The sequence below is a fragment of the Callithrix jacchus genome, chromosome 10 (genome assembly GCF_049354715.1).
Source record: "Callithrix jacchus isolate 240 chromosome 10, calJac240_pri, whole genome shotgun sequence".
Taxonomy (NCBI): Eukaryota; Metazoa; Chordata; class Mammalia; order Primates; family Cebidae; genus Callithrix; species Callithrix jacchus.
The window spans coordinates 113,847,939-113,867,774 of NC_133511.1; the positions used below are offsets into that span (position 1 = coordinate 113,847,939).

The 19,836-nt window shown below is 35.0% G+C and overlaps 1 protein-coding gene and 1 pseudogene across 1 annotated transcript; both read right to left on the reverse strand.

Annotated features, from left to right (window-relative positions):
* Positions 1-9,211: 9,211 nt before the first annotated feature.
* Positions 9,212-10,156, reverse strand: OR5I1 (olfactory receptor family 5 subfamily I member 1). The gene has a single exon (XM_002755256.5). It carries the CDS (start codon positions 10,154-10,156, stop codon positions 9,212-9,214), a length of 945 nt encoding a protein of 314 aa, XP_002755302.3.
* Positions 10,157-18,224: 8,068 nt separating this feature from the next.
* Positions 18,225-19,153, reverse strand: LOC100408315 (olfactory receptor 5F1-like; annotated as a pseudogene).
* Between the last annotated feature and the right edge of the window lie 683 nt (positions 19,154-19,836).

Here is a 19,836-nt window from a genome sequence, read left to right on the forward strand (position 1 = left end):
CTTTGCCATTGAATGTGTACTGAATAAAGGCCAGCAAGACCAGGGAGTTGGGGCCAGTGGCTATAAACTCCTTTGGATGAATGACCACAGACACCCCTAGCACACTCTTCCACTGTATTCTGTGTCTGAGTAAATTTACGCATCTGTCGTGGAGTTGGGGTCTGCCTGTCGAACGCTGACACGTTTAACTTTCATACTTCAGAGACTATTTTGTCTTAATTGTTCTTCATCCTGTTTCCCAGTAGCTGTAATATTGATTTATTATTTTCATGTCATTATTTCTTTTGTATATCTTTGAAATATGCTTGTTCTTGATTAAAAAGAGTTAGTGGACCTTGTGAGACAAATTGAATTCTATGTTTCACAGTTATCTCTAACTAAAATCTTTTATATACAATATCATACAATTATATCATATGCAATATTTGCAGGTATATAAGAAAAATAGAGTTGCAGGTAGATGAAGAAAAATAAGAATGACATTTGAATAATGATCTAGTGATCAACAGGCAGGTCCTCAAAATCTAGGCCTAAAGTCATTTAAATCTCTGCCCCTATGAAAATATATTTTAAAATAATAGTTTTCTTATAGAAAAAGGACATTTCACATACATATGTAAAAAATACAAAATATATGTACATATATGTAAAATATAACCCTGTATATACTATATATATATACATTAAGAGATTTAAAATAATCTAAAAGATTTTGACCATCTCTGCAATCACTGCTTGTATTTTATTTTACGACTTGTTCTCTGTGGAGGTTGTTACATGTAACTGAAATGAAAGGCAACCTTGGGGATGCTCTTTGTATTAGCCATATTCTCAGTGATATTTTAAAATGTGTGAATTATGACAGTACACTTAGAAGTGCAAATTGCTGTGTTCATTTAATACTCACTGCTGATTGACATTCCAAGTTAATATATGATAATCATGCACGTCAGGTATACATTCTGAATCTTAATGCAGTAAATTTATTTGAAATTAAGCCAATAAATGCAAAATGTGAGGGCAAAAATGGTGAGGTGTATTAGGCATATACCAGTTATGAACTCAAGTACTCCTTGTAATTGTTTACTTTTTCTGAAACTTCACCTGGGACTTAACAAAAACACAGGTGTTTCTTCCTGTGTGTGTGTGGATGGCACAGTGGGTAGGTGTGTGTTTTCTGCTTTTTTTAAAAAAATTATTTATTGTTGTTTTTCTCCTTTGTTTTCTATAAAGTGAAAACATCCATTAGTCTAAAATCAGTAAATTAGTACATTTTTAATTTGAGAAAAAGCAATTCTTAGTGACAATTTAAAATTTTTTTAAGTATTGCATTGTCTTTTCTTGTGTGATGATGCCAATATTAAAATAACAAATGCACTCCTGTGGGAGATACTGCTGAGACAAACTCAAACCACCCACGTAGTTGCTAATAATTGTTCAAACAGTTAAAAATCCAGAAACAGATGCATTTGTATTACCCTAGAGCTTTACAATGTTTACTTTTCTAGTGTGTATTTGGAGAAGGCGGGGTTGACCTGGGTCACCTTCTTCCGATTCTTTTATAATGTCATTTCCCCCCCAGATGCTTCCCTGTCTTTTGGGATGCTCAATTCTTGCAGGTTAATTTTGTTTAGTCAGGACAAACAAAATTAGCTTTTTTTTTTCTTTTTAATTTTTTATTGTATTTTAGGTTTTGGGGTACATGTGAAGAACATGCAAGACAGTTGCATAGGTACACACATGGCAGTGTGTTTTGCTTCCTTTCTCCCCTTCACCCACATTTGGCATTTCTCCCCAGGCTATCCCTTGGAGAAAATTAGCTTCTTATACACAGCTGCTTCTCCACGTCATGTGGGCTCTCTTCCCCCAACCCCCAACAATCCCCCACCCTGATTTATAAATTACCATGCAATTTATGACTTGCATGATAATGAATGTAGCTACAGTAATATCACAAATTGGATAACTTTATTTAGCTCTCACAGGAATTTGTGTTTTCATTAAGAATAAGGTTCTCACATAACTGATAAAAATTGTCTTTAGGAGAAACTTTGTACATAAGACTCAAGTAAGTGAGAAAAGAAGTATCCATATTTAAGGCTTCTGTGGTGCCCCTGGTAATATAATACCATATTATATTGAAAGCAATTGTCTTCCTAAAAACCACCTTATTCGGAAAACAGTTGTCAGGCCCTAAAGCATGGAATATTATGAAAAGAGTTCATTGCATGATACTGATACCAAAGTACATTAAGTTTCCCTGCTACTGTGAGTTGATAAAGACACTGTTGTTCTACAAACAAGACAGCACTTTTAGTGAAACAAGTATTAATCATGTATTAAGATATTCTATGAAATTTGAGCACTGCATTAATTTTACAGACATATTTTGAACACTTAGAATGAACTTGAAACTGCTTGATTAAAAAAATACCCTGCAGTAAAATAATCTCATAGGGAATATACTCTGTTCTGGCAAATCTTTTTAGGAAATAAAGTATGTATAGAAAGTTACCATTTAGAAAATATACTCCAAATACATTTCTAGAAAGGAAAATACTTCAGCACCCATAACCAAGCCTATAAAAACCAAAATTACTAGCACATCCTAAATGGTCTCTGCATGCATTATGAATTGATGCCCATATGCTGGGTAATCCTGTATGTTTTTGGAGGTATGTAGCAGTAAAAAATCAGTTTTTAAACTGTGAGTTAGTCTGGCTTCTTTCACCCCACATTATGTTTGTGAGAGTCCTCCATGTTGTTGATGTGGAGATAGTGCATTCACTCTCATCGTCTCCATTGACTATTATCACCCACTGTATGTCCACATGTACACATTATTAAGCTCCCACTTATAAGCAAAAACATGCTTTATTTGACTTTCTTCCTCTGAGCCCTCAACAAATTGTAATCTTTTAGCTGGTGGAGGGTCTTGCTTTGATTGATGACTGCTGACTGGGTGATGGTTGCTGAAGGCTGGTGTGGCTGTGGCAATTTATAAAAATGGGGCAACAATGCCTTAACTTTTTTGCTTGCATGAAATTCATTCAGGAGCAGATTGTTGAGTTTCTGTGCAATTGTGTGGTTTAGATAGTTTCTCTTGGTATTTACTTCTAATTTTATCCCACTGTGATCCAAGAAGATGCTTGGTATGATTTTGCTTTTTAAAAATCTATTAAGACTTGCTTTATGACCAAGCATGTGATTAATTTTAGAGAGTGTTCTGTGCACAGATGAGAAGACTGTACATTCTTTGGTTGTTGGGTATTCTATAGATAGCTATTCAGTCCATTTTATTGTGAGTCCAAGTTAAGTCCAGAGTTTCTTTGTTAGTTTTCTGCACCAATGACCTTCCTAGTACTGCCTGTGTGGTGTTAAAGTCCCCTACTATTACTGTATGGTTGTTGATCTATTTTCTTAGGTCTACTAGTATTTGTTTTATAAGTCTGGGCTCTCTGATGTTGGATGCATATATATTTAGGATAGTTAAATTTTATTGTTGAATTGAGCTCTTTATCATTGTGCAGTGCCCTTCTTTGTCTATTTTTACTATTGTTGATTTAAAGTCTGTATTATTTGGTTTAAGAATAGCATAGCAAATGCCACTCTTTTTTGATATAAAGATGGAAACAATAAACACTGGAGACTCCAAAAGTGGGGAGAAATGGAGTGGGGAAAGTGCTGTAAAACTACCTATTGGGTTCCATGTCCACTATTTGGGTGATGGTCTCATTAAGAGCCCAAAACCCCAGCAGGATCCAGTATTTCTATGTAGAAAACCTACACATGCTCTTCTTGAATTTAAATTTTAAAAAATCAACAAATTAAAAAAAATCATTTGTTTGGTCAATAGATAAAATTTAAAAAATAGATAACTATGAAATTTGCTGAATCAATTGATGTTTCCTTTCACAAAGGATTTCTGCAAGCTACTAGCATGTGATGTTGTTTTACAGCATTTTATCCAAAGTAGAATTTTCAAAATTGGAGTCAATCCTCTTTCTGCCACATCTTTATCAATTAACTTTATGTAATATTCTATTTTTTTATTGAACAGACTATCGTTTTTATTACCTTTACCATTGCTTCTTTCACTAAAGTCTTGAGTCCCTCAAAGTCATTCACAAAAGTTGGAATCCACTTCTTCTGAACTCCTGTTTATATAGATATTTTGGCTTCCTTCCATGAATCATGAATGTTCTTAATGGTGTCTAGAATGATGAATTATTTCTGGGTTATCAGTTTAATTTGCTTAGATCTATCAGAGAAATCATGATATATGGCAACTGTAGCCTTACAGGCTGTATTTCTTAAATAATAATACATGAAAGTCAAAATTACTCCTTGATCCAAAGGCTGCAAAGCAGATATTGTCTTAATAGGTATGAAAAGACTATTAATCCTGAGCATCCTCTCAGAGCTGATGAATGACCAGGTGCATAGTCAAACAACAGTAATATTTTGAAAGGAATCTTTGTCATTCTGAGTAGTAGGTCTCAACAATGGGCTTAAATTATTCAGTGACCCATGCTGTAAGCATATGTGCTATCATCCAGGTTTTGGTATTATACTTATAAAACATGGGCAAAGAAGATTTACCATAATTATTAAGGACTATAGGATTTTCAAAGTGGTAAATAAGCATCGGCTTCAACTTAAAGTCACAGCTTCCTCTAACAAGAGATCAGCCTGTCCTGTGAAGGTTTTATGCCAATCATTTACTTCTCTCTAGGTATAAAGGTCTTAGGTGACATCTTCTTCCAATATAAGGCTATTTCCTTTATACCGAAAGTCTGTTGTTTAGTGCAGCCTTCATCAATTACCTTAGCTAGATCTTCTGCATAAGTTACTGTAGCTTCAACATCAGCTTTTGCTCTTTCACCTTGTGCTTTTATGCTATGGAGATGACTTATGTCCTCAAACCACAGGAATCAACCTTTGATAGCTTAAATTTTTTCTTCTATGGCTTTCTTACCTTTCTCAGCTGTCACAGAAGTAAAGAGAGTAAGGGCTTTGCTTTGGATTTAGTTTTGGATTAATGGATTGTTGTAGCTGTTTGGATCTTCAAGCCAGACCACTGAAACTTTCCCCATATCAGCAATAATAGTGTTTTACTTTATTATCATTTATGTTCACTGAAGTGGTACTTTAAATTTCCTGTAAGAATTTATCTTTCTTTTCTCAACATGGCAGTTATTCTGGCACAGGTTTTCAGTGTACCTTGGCTTTTGTCATGCTTTCCTCACTAAGCTTTAATATTTCTAACTCACTATTTAATGCGAGAGATGTGCAATACTTCCTTTTGCTTGAACACTTCAAAGCCATTGCAGCTGGGTGCAGCGGCTCACAGCTGTAATCCCAGCACTTTGGGAGGATAAGGTGAGCGGATCACGAGGTCAACAGTTCGAGACCAGACTGACCAACATGGTGAAACCCCTTCTCTACTAAAAATACAAAAAGGAGCTGGGCATGGTGGTGCGTGCCTGTAATCCCAGCTACTTGGGAGGCGGAAGCAGGAGAGTCGCTTGTGGTGAGCTGAGATCTCGCCACTGCACTCCAGCCAGAGTGACAGAGCGAGTCTCCATCTCAAAAAAAAAAAAAAGCCATTGCAAGGTTATGAACTGGTCTAATTTCAATATTACTGTGTCTCAGGGAATAGGGAGGCCAAAGGAAAGGGAGAGAGCCAGAATGTCAGTTGGTGGAGCAGTCAGCATGTATATAACATTTATCAATTAAGTACACTGTCTTTTATGGATGCAGTCTATTGTACCCCTAAATAATGTCAATAGTAACATCAAAGATCACTGATCACAGATCTTTGTAACAGATAAAATAATAATGAAAAGATTGAGACATTGTGAGAATTACCAAAATATGACACAGAGACACGCATGAGAACATAATGTTGGAAAAATGGTGCCAATAGACTTGCTTGACATAGTGTGGTCCTGAACTTTTAATTTGTGAAGAAAAAAAACCCAATATATATGAAAGAAAATAAAATGATGTATGGTTGCATAACTGTAAATTTTTATATTTCCAGTTCATGGTTTATAAACACATGTTATCATAAAATTATAATGATTTGCAGCACACAATATTAGTTACCAAAATACATTTTGCAATAATACACATCCTTCTACACATCCTCCAATTTCCATTGTCAAGTACATGTTTCCTGCATGGTTTTCCACCACAGTACTGGGTTGATCTCCCTCTGAGGATACAGTTAAGGCAGTGTAATAAATTAGACTGTTTTTGAGATTACAGGAAAGAATGTTTCACACATTCAGTAATACATTGGTGTATTTAAAAAAAGGATATAGAAAAACAAATATTTTGCATTGTAATTAACCTATATTGCTCAAGCCAATAAGGAAATGTTTCCAAATTGCTTTGTGACATATTTATTGGGTGTGGAAAGTTATCCACATGTTATTATGTGCACTTTAAAAATATTATTTGGCTTTTCATTATTGTTTTTCTTTTTTGGGGGGAGAGGGGGAAATAAACTTTTATTTGCACAATTTGGATGAAGCTCAGGCATCATATGCAAATAAATAACAAAGACAAACATAGACCTGGGTTCTCTCAATTTTCTCTTTCCATTCAGTAACCTTGACAAGGAATTGAGTAGGTTTGGAAGAACTTAAACTCCAAACAGGGTATGGGAGGATAACACTGCTTATGGTATCTGAGTCCCTTCAACCACAAATTGGGGACTGGTTTCAGACCCAGGTAATCCTACTTCTTTTAGACCCATGCATGTGGATTTAGTCCAGCTCCATCCCAAACTGGCTGGGCCATGCAAAACAGCACTCTAAACTTGAGTTTCAGGATCCCCAGGTCACAAGTGGAGGACAAAACTCTAAACTTGAACTTTAATTTCCCTAGCTGTTATCTGGCTAATTTCATCTGTTCATACTCATGTAGAAGATCATTTTAGAAAATAGATGAGAGCATGCTTCTGCAAATGGAAATTCCATGAAGCTTTTGACAAACCTAAGTGGTTTGCATCATGGCTAGAGAAAAAGATGTTAAATGATAACAGGTTGGCTTCTTGGCAAACTGTAAAGAGACAGCTAGGTTGAAATCACACTCAAAGCAGGACTTGTCTGAGGAAATCGCCCTTAATAAGTGAAACTCTAGATTTTGCTAAACTTTTTGTGTGCCTTTAGGCAAGTCACTTAACCTCTTTGAACTGTAGTTTCCTCCTAAGTTAAAAAAAATTGGATGATATTATTTCTAAGGTTTTATTCCAGCAATAAAAATTGGCATTTTTCTGAGAGTAGTTATTAACCCAGTAGAAATGGAGATCATAGCTGAAACACATTCCTTCCACACCTAACATGAACTCACAACCTGAAAGTTATGAGTTCTAATCTCTTTAATGTGCACAGAATTTGGAAAAGTACAATAGGATCATCTCATTAAGACCTCTATGGCTATAATGACAAGAAACAGCATAAGTAAAATCATTTTTATAGGCAAAATTAATTCTGTTATGTTTAACAAAATTATTTGTGTCATCACAGTCCTTTTCAAATCTAACCTTCTATGGGCTCTTTGCTTACAGAGGCCTAAGAAAGTATTCTGGGACAGAAGTCCTTAAGAAACCTACTTTAATGATTCACTGTAAGCACACACAATTATTTTGTCAAGACTTATGTATTCCTGGATGCTTTTAATGTGCTTTGGAATATTTAAAAATTGTAAATTATCTTGAGGTGTTTAAATATTTACACCATTGATTTCTCTATTTTTAAAAATAAAAGGACTTTTTAATTAAGGAAAAGTTTAGTACATAGTCTTTTTCTGAATGCTATTGGGCCAAAATTCATGGATACTGAATACAAAAAAGGTTGAGAAAAGGTAACTTCATTCTTTAGAAGGAAAAAGTAGCATGTGAAGGTACAAACTAAGATAGTATAGAAAATACGTTTGACATTTGCTGCCTACATCCAGAATTATATATATATATAATATATGTGTGTGTGTGTGTATGTGTGTGTATGTGTGTGTGTATGTATGTTTAATAGCTTTCCTTCTCATCCTTAGCAAATCAACCTTGAAGCTTTGGTTTCCTCTATCTCACCCTGTACGTGTGCAAGAGTATGGATGTGTTTTGCATATTTCCCCTTTTATTTTGACTGGTTGCCAAAAGTTACCCATATTTTATGAAGCACGGGGAAGGGTATGATAAGAGTTCTTTGCTCCATAATTTCTCCATGCTGGGGAGAGATGGGTTTCTCTTCTTTCTTGTTCATTAATGATGCACGAAGCTTAGACTTTTAACTCTCTCTCTCTCTCTCTCTCTCTCTCTTGCTTGCTGTATCACTTTTTCCTCTTCTGTTTCTGCGGAATTTCTCACAATACTTGACATATATGGTCATATGATAAAGACTCACTAGCATCTTTTTATCCTGGTGGTATGCTTCCTGAGCAATCTTAGCTCATCAACTGGTTGGAAAAGCAGCCTCTGTCATTGCAGAATGTCTGTTATATCTTTCAAAATAGAGGGTGTCTTCAAGTTCAGTTGTTTTTCTAACATTTTGGGCTCTATCATCTTATTTTATAACATGCATTTTAATCATTTTAATTAGTGTGAGATACTATAAAACATATATTGTAACAAACATCTAAGTGCATAACATGTCCAGGCACTATTCTCAGCTCTTAACTGTAATAACTTCGTTCACTATCAAACAATCAATGCTGTATGTACAGTATTTATCCCATTTTACAGATAAGTGAGGCATAGAAAAATTAAGCAACTCATTCAATACACTGCTCATTAGTCAGGTATAGATTTGGCATATAAATCAAAGCATCTGACTTCTTTTCGTATCCTGTTATCCAGTAATCTACACTTATAATTGAGATATTCTACAGATGCACACATATACGTACACGCATACTTTTCTGAAACATTTGCTATGTTCCTTGAGATAATGAAATTGATTTTAGCATAAATCTCAAGCTAGTAATAACTGAAAAGTAGCATGGCTAGTGTTTAGCAGCAACTTTGAAACTTTTAAATGTTTTAAAAAATATTTTGTGACTATGAAATTCATTTGGCTGCATTAAAAAGAAGTACCTGATAAAATCCCTAGCGTAAGAAGTTTTGTGTGTGTGCTGGTAAGGTTGTTGCAAGCTCCCAATTACCATATGTAACTGAGAGATCAGATGTATCTTGGGATGCTTTATCTCATGAAGAATCTACATTTGATCTTAGAACTTTCTTGGCTGCATCCTTTACATCTTTATTTCTTAAACTATAAATCAACGGATTCAGCACTGGAATGAAAATGGTGTAGAACACTGAGATAATTTTATCAGTGTTTGGAGAATACAGGTAGCTGGGCCGTGAGTAAATAAAGAGGAGGGTTCCTTGATAGATCATCACAGAAGTCAGGTGAGAGGCACATGTAGAAAAGGTCTTCTTCCTTCCACTGGTAGAGCGGATCTTTAAGACTGAGAGAAGAACGAAAAAGTAGGAGATGACAATGATGATAAAACAGATAATTTCTACTGAGCTGCCATATGTAGAGAGGAGCCATTCATTAATTGTTGTGTCAGTGCAGGATAGTTTAAGCAGGGGAGGGAGGTCACAGAAAAAATGATTAATAACATTTTTGTCACAATATTTCAGAATAAAGGCAAAGGTTGTGTGAACCAGGGAACTCATGTTGCCTCCAATGTATGACAAGACAATGAGCCACATACAGATGCTTCTAGACATCACAACTGTGTACAATAAAGGGTTACAGATGGCGACATAGCGATCATAGGCCATGGCAGCTAGGATGAAGGATTCTGTGTCTGCAAACATACAGAAAAAATAAAATTGCAGGGCACACCCATAGTAGGAAATAGATTTGTTCTCAGAGAGGAAATTGACCAACATTTTAGGAACAATGACTGAGGAATAGCAAAGATCTACAAATGATAGGTTGCTAAGGAAAAAATACATGGGGGTTTGAAGGTGAGGATCGATCCTGATCAACAGCATCAATCCAATGTTCCCTATTAGAATTATACTGTACAATGTCAGAAATGTGAGGAATAGGACAATCTGCAGTTCAGGGCGAGATGGAAAACCTAATAGAATAAACTCAGTCACCAAGGTGTGGTTTCCATCTGTAAATTCCATCTTCTGTGTTGTTTTCATTGCATGAGAAATTCTAATATCCTAAAATGCTAAATTGATGAAAAAAAGAAATAATTAGATGTAATGATAAGATTATTTTGTTTCTAAAATAAAACAAATAAGTAAACAGGCCATCAACGAAAGCAAGCTCAAAGTTTTTGAACTATAAACTCTGAGATATATATTTCAGAATTTAGCAATTACCAAATTTCATGATTTCATGTTTTATTTGATTACTGACTATTTCTTCCATTGAACAGTTACCTTCCTATGTGCAGGGATCATGTCTGATTTAGCTTACCGTTTTGTACCCAAAATATTAAACAGTAACTGGCCTAGAGTTTTAAAAAAGTAACAAATTAATAGACAGATGAACATATTAAGTAAAGAAAATATGTATATTATTAAAAATGAACTGACTTATAGATGTTCACTGGAATAAGAATTTTAGAGCAATTTGCTTTTTGTTTCCAGGATTTGATAGATACTAGTACGCAATGTCTCTCGACTGAGTGAATAGAGTATTGTAAGGAAATATGCCAGCTAATTGTTCTTACTATAACGCACAAGTTTTAGTGAAATAACAAATATCAGCAAATACCACCTCTGAGGATATTTTTGACAGAAAAGAGCTTAGTGTAATTCCGTAAACCCTGTTCACATACCAAACCAAGCTGATAAAATTGCTTAGCTACTCGTTTCTATACTTCTGTCATTTATCAAAATCCTTGGCTTCTAGGAAATGCTCAATGAATATTAGTGGACTGACCAAGTAGAGTAAGCAAAACGTTTAATTATATGTTAACTTCTAATTAAATAACATTACTTTATATGGAATTATCAGTGATTAAATTTTATAAGTAAACAATTGCTGCATTTATTTTAATGGTGGTATAATACAAAGTATTGAGTCAGAAAAATCTGTTAAACACTGCTTCTAAGGTCTCAAAATACTTACAAAATTATGAAAAATTTAACTTGACTTTGACGTACAAAAAATTGGACTTTGACCCTAAAGGATAGATTCGGGAATACCTAAAATAAATAAACAAGCAAAGCATCAACTTCTATGGTTCATCTTGAGAGGGCTGAGAAAGAAATTAAAAACATTTCTGAGTCACTACCTCATTTACATAATAAATATTATGACAATGGTGGTGCTAAAGACGATTTGTTTATCTCATGTTAGCAACAAAACTACCCAATGACATAGACGCTGAGAAGCCTATTGATAATCAGAAGGGTTAATCACATGCTCAAAGTGCCATCTTATGTTATCACCTGGAAGAGTGCGAATGAGTTGCAGCACTACAGCCGGACAGGGGTTAATTTATTGTTATTTTGCTAGTTTTAAAAGTAGTCAAGGTATTTAGAAAATATAAGACATCACTTCAAGTTGGGAAGAATTTGTTTAGATGCCCATCTTGGCTGCATGGGGGCTGTGTGACTTTGTGCAACTTAACGTAAATTATCCTAATTCATACTATAACAATGATAATAAATATCTCATAGTGTTTCTGTATGGATTAAATTGGGAATATTATCTTCCCCGCTCTGTCTTCTGAAGACAGAAGTCCTTTCATGTACCTACTTATCTTTTCACATGTCACTCTTTAAAGAGACTGACACATGGTAGGTAATATCAAAAATTAGTTTTGATTGCCACCCTGTCATGTTATTCTCAGCTTATGACTAGAGCTATCTGTCAAATTTTACTAACAATAACTCTCATCCATATAATGCTTATTATATGTAATGCAATATTCTTAACACTTTACCTATAACTCATTTAATTGTCAACAACAACAACAACAAAACTAACAAAATTACAACGGAGTTACTATCATTATGATCTTTTTCTTATAGATGAAGGAAACTGAGAAACAGAATTTGAGATTTAGGATGTGATAGAAACAGGATTAGAACCCAAGATTCTGACTCCAAAGCCACACGATACACTGGCTCTCTATAAACAAGATTCTTATTGTTAGCTCCATATTTTGGATGAGAACATTAATGCTTAGAATAGTATCTCAACATCATTCAACAATTAGTTGACCAGTGTAATTCAAATTCAGGTGTGTACGAAGTCAAAGCTCATGGAAACATGCATGAGGGTAGGGAGAATATTAACCGCATGACCATTCTATGGCTCACGTGTTTCCCAAAAATGCAGGGCATGTACTCCTGGAAACCTCACATTGGTCATCCCTTCTGATAGTCTAAAAATTCTATTGAGAGAAATATTAAAGGAAAGAGAAGAGGCATTAGGATAGAGATAGGAAAAGACTGATTCTTTGATTCTTTTTTTTAGGGGAATTAAAATATAGATCTTATTCAAATACTGTGATTCAGTAAGTTATTTCCAAACATATAACAAAAAAATCTTAGGTTATAAAATAAATTAATTCAGGTTATAAGGTAGGTCGATATGCTTCGGTTCTCCTATCAGTAACAAAAGGCATGTTTAAACAAAAAGTATTTTAGATTCTGCAGAAGCTATATCAGAAAGAGTGATACAAGATGGATTACCTTTTTGGTACAATATTACATGATTAATGCATTTTCAAAACTATTTCTACTCAAATCAGTGGCTCTTGCTCTCAGACCCACAAAAGTTGATTTTTTTTTATACCATCAAAGCCAGTCCAATAACCACAGAAACTACTTACAGAGGAAGGAACTATTTCCAGTTGCATAAGTGAATAATTTCACCAATAAAACCAACAGCTTTTACATGCATTCACGTGTCATTGGGGACCTAATCATTGAAGGATTGCAAACATGTTAATTTCTAAGAGTGCTCCAGTGGAGTAGCCCCTGCGGACACAGGCCAGTCCACCAGAGCCCTCCCAGCACTGCAGCCTCTCATACCACTTTGCCCGCACTCACTCACCTGTGTCCACCCCCTATGTATGCCTCTATCCTATTACTTATGCTAATTATAAAAACAATAATACCAGCATCGCTTTGCCAGTGAGTGTGTTGCCAGCAGACATTGCTTTCCCCTCCCTGCCAGTGTGAGTGTGCCTGTACATCCTGGGGGCCACTGCTGTCAGAGTGAGTGCACCTCTGCCCCTGCTGCACCGCCATTGTCCTCTGAGCCTCTGTGGGCCCGTCCCTCCCTGAGTGGGTCTAATGGTCACAAATCAGTGGTCATCAGAGAAATGCAAATCAAAACCACAGTGAGATAGATACCATCTCACACCGGTCAGAATCACTATTAAAAAGTCAAAAAATAACAGAGGCTGGTGAGATTGCAGAGAAAAGGCAACTCTTACAGAGTCTTGGCAGGAGTGCAAATTAGTTCAACCATTGTGGAAAGCAGTGTGGCGATTCCTGAAAGAGATAAAAACAGAACTGCCATTCTACCCTGTGATCACATTACCAGCTATATCCCAAAGGAATAGAAATCATTCTAATGACGCATGCACATGTACATTCATTGCAGTACTATTCACAATAGCATGGACATGGAATCAATCTAAATGTTCATTAATGGTAGACTAGATAAATGAAATGTGGTACATATACATCATGGAATACTATGAAGCCATTAAAAAAAGAAGACTATGTCCTTTACAGGAACAGGGATGGAGCTGGAGGCCATTATCCTTAGCAAACTAACTCAGGAACAGAAAACCAAATATTGCATACTCTCACCTGTAAGTGGGAGCTAAGTGACGGGAACTCATGGACACATGGAGGGTCTACATGAGGATGGAGAATGGGAGGAGAGAGAGGAGCAGAGAAAATAACGATTGAGTTCTAGGCTTAATATCTGGGTGAAATCTTTGCAACAAAATCCATGTGAAACAGCGCTTCACATGTACCCCGAACCTATAATAGAAGAGTTTTTGTTAATGCAAGCCACTTCAAAAATAAACATTTTAAACTAGATGATTTAAAACAGAAGGAAAAGAAGAAACTTTTCAACATTCTTTCAGTATTTCAGCTTCTTCCTGGTGTGTATGGTGATGTTTCTCAGGCATGAAATCAAGAGCACCAAATCTGCCTCTATGTGAAATTACATTTGTTTCTTCCTGTTTTGGGTTCTGTAACTATTTGACATGTATTTCTAAAACCAAGTTCCTTTCTGCATGCTAAATCTGCTTCTCTATACCACAGCGTGACTTTCCTACATTGCTCCGCTGTACTCTATTATCACTGATTTGGTATCTTCAATTGGGATTTCTTGATTACCATATACAATTGAAAACTGCACTAATTATTTTCCAGGAACTTTCCATTACATACACGTTGGGAAAGGTGAATGTGCATTCTCCATTGGAGTACACTGGTCTATTATGAAAAAGGAGAATTGGATAAATTGAATATTTTATAATTCATTTAAATACCACAATCACCTGAACAAGTCTAAAACCTGAAGCATTACCACAGATATATCAATGCCTTATCGAAATAAAGAAGTATCTTACATTCGTATCACAGTGCAATGTGGTGGTTAGTAATGAAAAAACTCTACTTCCTTCCATCTCATAGTCCTATTGTTCCCTAGGTCATCTTTTTGTTGGACCACTAGCATTCAGAGAGCTGAGAACCAAATACAGACAGAGCATAAGGAAACAGACTCACTCCAAAGAGTCTCAACACATGATAGACGTGTCATTTCTACACATATGGTACTGTAGAAACTATTAACATCATCTAACTTAAATGTGAAAGGGCTGGGGGCACTGCACTACTCTAGTTCAAAAAAACAAAAACAGTTTTGGAGAACATCGAGGCAGATTAGATTCCATAACGGGGTATTTCACTTCTCCCAAATATAAAAAATATTTCCCCAGTGCCATAACATTCAGTCCTGAAAATTTGTGATCTGTGATTATTACCCATTTCTCTATATTAGGTGTGGGCGATCTTCTTCAGATTAAGAGACCAATAAATAAAAAATGAAAATATTTCTTCCACCACATACTCAATATACAGTGACACTGGAGTGAAACATGCTGCTGCATTCTCTTTTTTTTCTTAGGAGAGACACAGCTTTCACTAGTACTCTGGGTAGAATTTTAATGACACTTACCCTGGACACAAATAGATTCTTTTATTAATTTTTCTTCTAAACATCTGGTTCCACTCTACCGTGTTTACCTGTTTTGCAGTGGCATCTAAAGGACATTTGAACAAATATGGTCTCCTTGCACCCTGCTCAGCTTTTGTACCTCAATTAATGGTGAAGGAAGTCTGAGGACCTGGAATGTGTTTACAGATCAAAGAGTCAAAGATTTAATAATCTTGACCTTGTGAATTTTTTTGTGGCTACAACATTTTCTTGGAAATTAAAAAAAAATCTTAATTACTGCACAACAATCCTGTGACAAATTTTTCTGAAATACAGATTTTAAATATCTTAGTACCCTCATGCCTGTGTGTTTCATGTGAAAGCTGGCTAACTGGTAGCTCTCTGAGATATTAGGCATCACATAGAGCATCAGCTTATTTATTGTCTAACTCTGGACGGTTCTGAAAGTAAATGGAGAAACTAAAATTAGTATATATTGTATTGTGAAACCTGTATTTAGAAGCAAGTTTCAAATGCAAAGTACTATACTATAACCTGAATACATTTATATTTTTGCTTAAATGTTAAAATTTAACACGATAATTATTTCTGATATTTGTCCATGTGCTTTAGTTGTTTTAAAAAGATATATTTGCAACTTAATACAATGTAATTATTATTTTTTAGTATGCTCTTATTCTTACATGTTACTGAGGCATAATTTTCAGAAAATAAACTACATAGTTTAAAATACATTTAATAGTATTTAAAATTCAATGTGGTGACAGACATATTCACTTGCAAAACCATAATCAAGGTATAGAACATTCACATTATCTAGAAACAGTCCTTCTTACAATTTTTCTGTCATTCATCTTTGCTTTTAACCCCAGGAAACCACGGATCATAATTCTGTAGTTAAAAGATAATTCATAATCAACAGAATGTACATTTTTATGTGTGAAGTTTTTTTCCTTAGCATAAAGATTTAAGAGATATTTATGATGTAAATATCAATAGTTTATTCATTGTCATTGCAGAAGAGAATTCCACTGGATGAACATGGCATAATTTGCTTAGGCACTCCTCTGCTGATGAGCTTTGGTTGTTTCCATGTTTTGGTGATTGTACATGGAGTAGATATGTGTATTCATAAACACAGTTTGCATTTGATATATATTTTCAATTATTTTGGATAAATGTTTGGAATTTATATATTTTATATTTTAGGAAATTGTCAAAATGATATTATTACAGAATATATTTATATTTCAGGAAATTGTCAAAATGTTTTTTGAAGTACTTATATCATTTTACATTCTCACTAACAGCATATGAGAGTAACAATACTTCTACACCTTGGTTAAAACTTGACTGTTAGAATGTTTGACTTTTGCCACAGTCATGTGTAGGTTCTGGTATTTCATGCTGATTTTTATTCATATGTCTTTAATGACTAAAATGGTGTGCATATTTTTATGTGCTTATTGAATACTTACAAGTAATTTTTGGCTGAAGTGTTCAATCAATTCATTTATTTTTTACAGGATTGTCTTCTCCTTATTGGATGACAAGTGTTCTTTATAAATTTTGTATACAAACCCTTACTCAGAAACATTTGGAAATACGTTTACCACTTTCTAGTTTCCTTTTTAAAACATTTTATTAATGGTATTCTTTGAAGAAAAAGAGTTGTTAGTTTTGGTTTACTTTAATGCATATTTTTATAAATTAAGCTTTCAGAGTACTCTTTTCGAAGTGTATAATAATCTTTATATCCCCAAGATTTTCTTTTATGATTTCTTCTAGACCTTTCTATACTTTAGATGTTACATTCATGTCTATGATCCATTTTGAGTTGATGTTTGCATTTAATGTGAAGTCAAGTTTGATGTTCCTTTAGTCCTATGCAGATAGCTGCTCTTGCACTGTTTGTTGAAAAGACTTTTCATTCCCCATGGATTATCCTAGGATCTTTGTCAAAAATCAGCTAATTTTCTACATATAATGTTACATATAAGATAATATATACTATTACTATATTATTAATATGATATAAATATACAATATAATATATAATTATCTAATTTATATATTTTTTTCTAGACTCTTCATTTCATTCCATTTATCTATATATTTAGGTTTCCTAAGATATTTTAGGTAAACGTTCATAACACTTACCTAAAGGAGCAACTTTTCCTTTAATATTTTCAATTTTATTTTCCCTCACTTCAGTGCTCTGCACAAGGTAACATGCATATTTTTCTCACTGATATATAAGAGTTATACATATTTATGAGCTGCATGTGGTATTTTAATACATGCACACATTGTGTAACAGTCACATCTAGTGTAAGAGGAATATTCATCACCTCATATTAACGTAATTCCTTAATGTAGGTCTCTGTCTATTATTAAATTTTAATTTGGGGGGTTGTTTATTTGGATACATGTGATCCTTGAATCTTGATTCTTTCATTCCTTCTAACTTGTTTGCTTAGTTTTCCAACTTTGGACATTCACAGATTTTGAAAACTAGTTTCCACTTGGCCTCATCTAATTACTGATGAGGATACTGACCCAATGTAGCTAATAGCATAATTTTAACAAATAAATTATTCAAATCCATTAAATGAGACAAAACATTGGATGATGGTTGTTCATTTTGAGAATGTGGTAATATTAAACACCTAAATAAAAAAAAGACTAGAAATTAGAAAAATTGGGCCAGGTGCAGTGCCTCACACCTGTAATCCAACACTTTGGGAGCCCGAGGTGGGTGGATCACAAGTTCAGGAGTTTGAGACCAGCCTGACCAAAAGGGTGAAACTCTGTCTCTACTAAAAATTACAAAAATTAGCCACTTGTGGTGGCAGGCACCTGTAGTCCCAGCTACTCAGAGGCTAAGGCAGAAGAATCACTTGAGCTTGGGAGGCAGAGGTTGCAGTGAGCCAAGATCATGTCACTGAACTCCAGCCTAGGCAATGAACTAGACTTTGAAAGTAACTAAAATATGCTCTTTAGCTCAGATTTTTAGTCAAGCAATTATGGAAATGAAGGGATATTTTTCCTTGTAATGACATACACTAAAGCCTTCTTCACTTCCTTATTCCCGAGGCTGTAGATGAGAGGATTCAACATGGGGATCATCACCGTGTAGAACACAGAAGCCACTTTGTTCTGATTCAGGCAGTAGCTGGAACTAGGTCTCAGGTAAGTGTAGATGGAGGTGGCATAGAATAGAATTATGGCTGTCAGATGAGAGGCACATGTAGAGAAAGCCCTGTGCCTCCCCTCCCATGAATGCACAGAAAAAATGGAGAAGAGAACATAGGAGTAGGAGGTGAGGATGACTAGCAGAGTCCCCACAATATTCACACCAGCCAAAGTAGAAACGATGCTTTCTCTCAGGATTGTGTCAGAACAAGAGAGCTTGAAAAGTGGGGGACTGTCACAGAAGAAGTGATGGATGACATTGGAGCCACAGAATGGCAAGCTGCTGACATAGCTAGTGTTGACCCTGCAGCAAAAGCCCCGGCTGCCATTTTAAGGCAGACTGTCCTGGACATAATCAAGGAGTAAAGTAATGCGTGACATATGGCCACATTCCGGTCATAGGCCATTAACCCAAAGAGGATGCATTCAGTTGTTGTCAGGATGATAAAGAAGTACATCTGTAGGAAGCAGCCAGCAAAAGAGATGGTTTTCTTCTCTGATAATAAAAATGCCAGCATCTTTGGGGTGATGGTGGTTGAGTAGCAAATGTCCACAAAGGACAGGTTAGCCAGGAAGAAATACATGGGGGTGTGAAGTCAGGAGTCGATCCTGATTAAGAGGATCATCCCGATATTCCCCAGTATTGTAAGTGGGTAAATCACAAGAAAAAACAGAAAGAGGATAATCTGTAGCCCCAGCGTGTCTGTTAATCCCAACAGGATGAACTCAGTCAGTGAGGTATAATTTTCCTTAGACATTTATAAAAATATATTTTGTGTAAACTTTTTATTAATTGTAAATGTTTTCCTCTCTAAATGTTTACAAAAAAAGAAGAAGTGTTAATTGGACAGTCACATATGGCAAATAAATAAACAAAAAGCCTAGAATGATGTGTCATAATGACTGGAATAACTGAAGAAAAACATTAGAGGATCCATGGGTAATCATTTGCATGTAATAAACAATTGATTGTATTGAATTGCAGTTGTAGGCATCTGAAATCACCAGCTCAAGCCCACATAATCTATTTCTCCAAATGCAAATACTTTGTTCTATTATTTCTACTGTAGCTCACAACCAAAATGTAAAAGAATAAAGTATTCTTGCCCAAATTTCTCTTATCCTCAGAGCAGGTGTGTGAATTTAACTCAAGTACATTTTTTTTTCCTTTTCTCAAAACCACTCTGTACATTCTTCAACTTCAAAATTCGCACTTTATCTCCTGAGAATGGCTTATGTGTAGGCTTAAACAGCAAAAACAATGACCATTTCCAATAATCAGTATTTTGACATCTATTGCATCCTTAGAAATGATTTGGCAATGTTTTAAAAGTGAATGAAATGATTGCTATATTATAATGCCCTACTATCAAGTTCAATCTAAGAAGCAGTATATATGGTAACCATCCACTTTACTTGATAACATCACCAAATCTTTAAA

Bases quoted from the DNA above. Each gene is read 5' to 3' on its own strand.
- OR5I1 (XM_002755256.5), bottom strand. From the start codon at position 10,156: ATGGAATTTACAGATGGAAACCACACCTTGGTGACTGAGTTTATTCTA.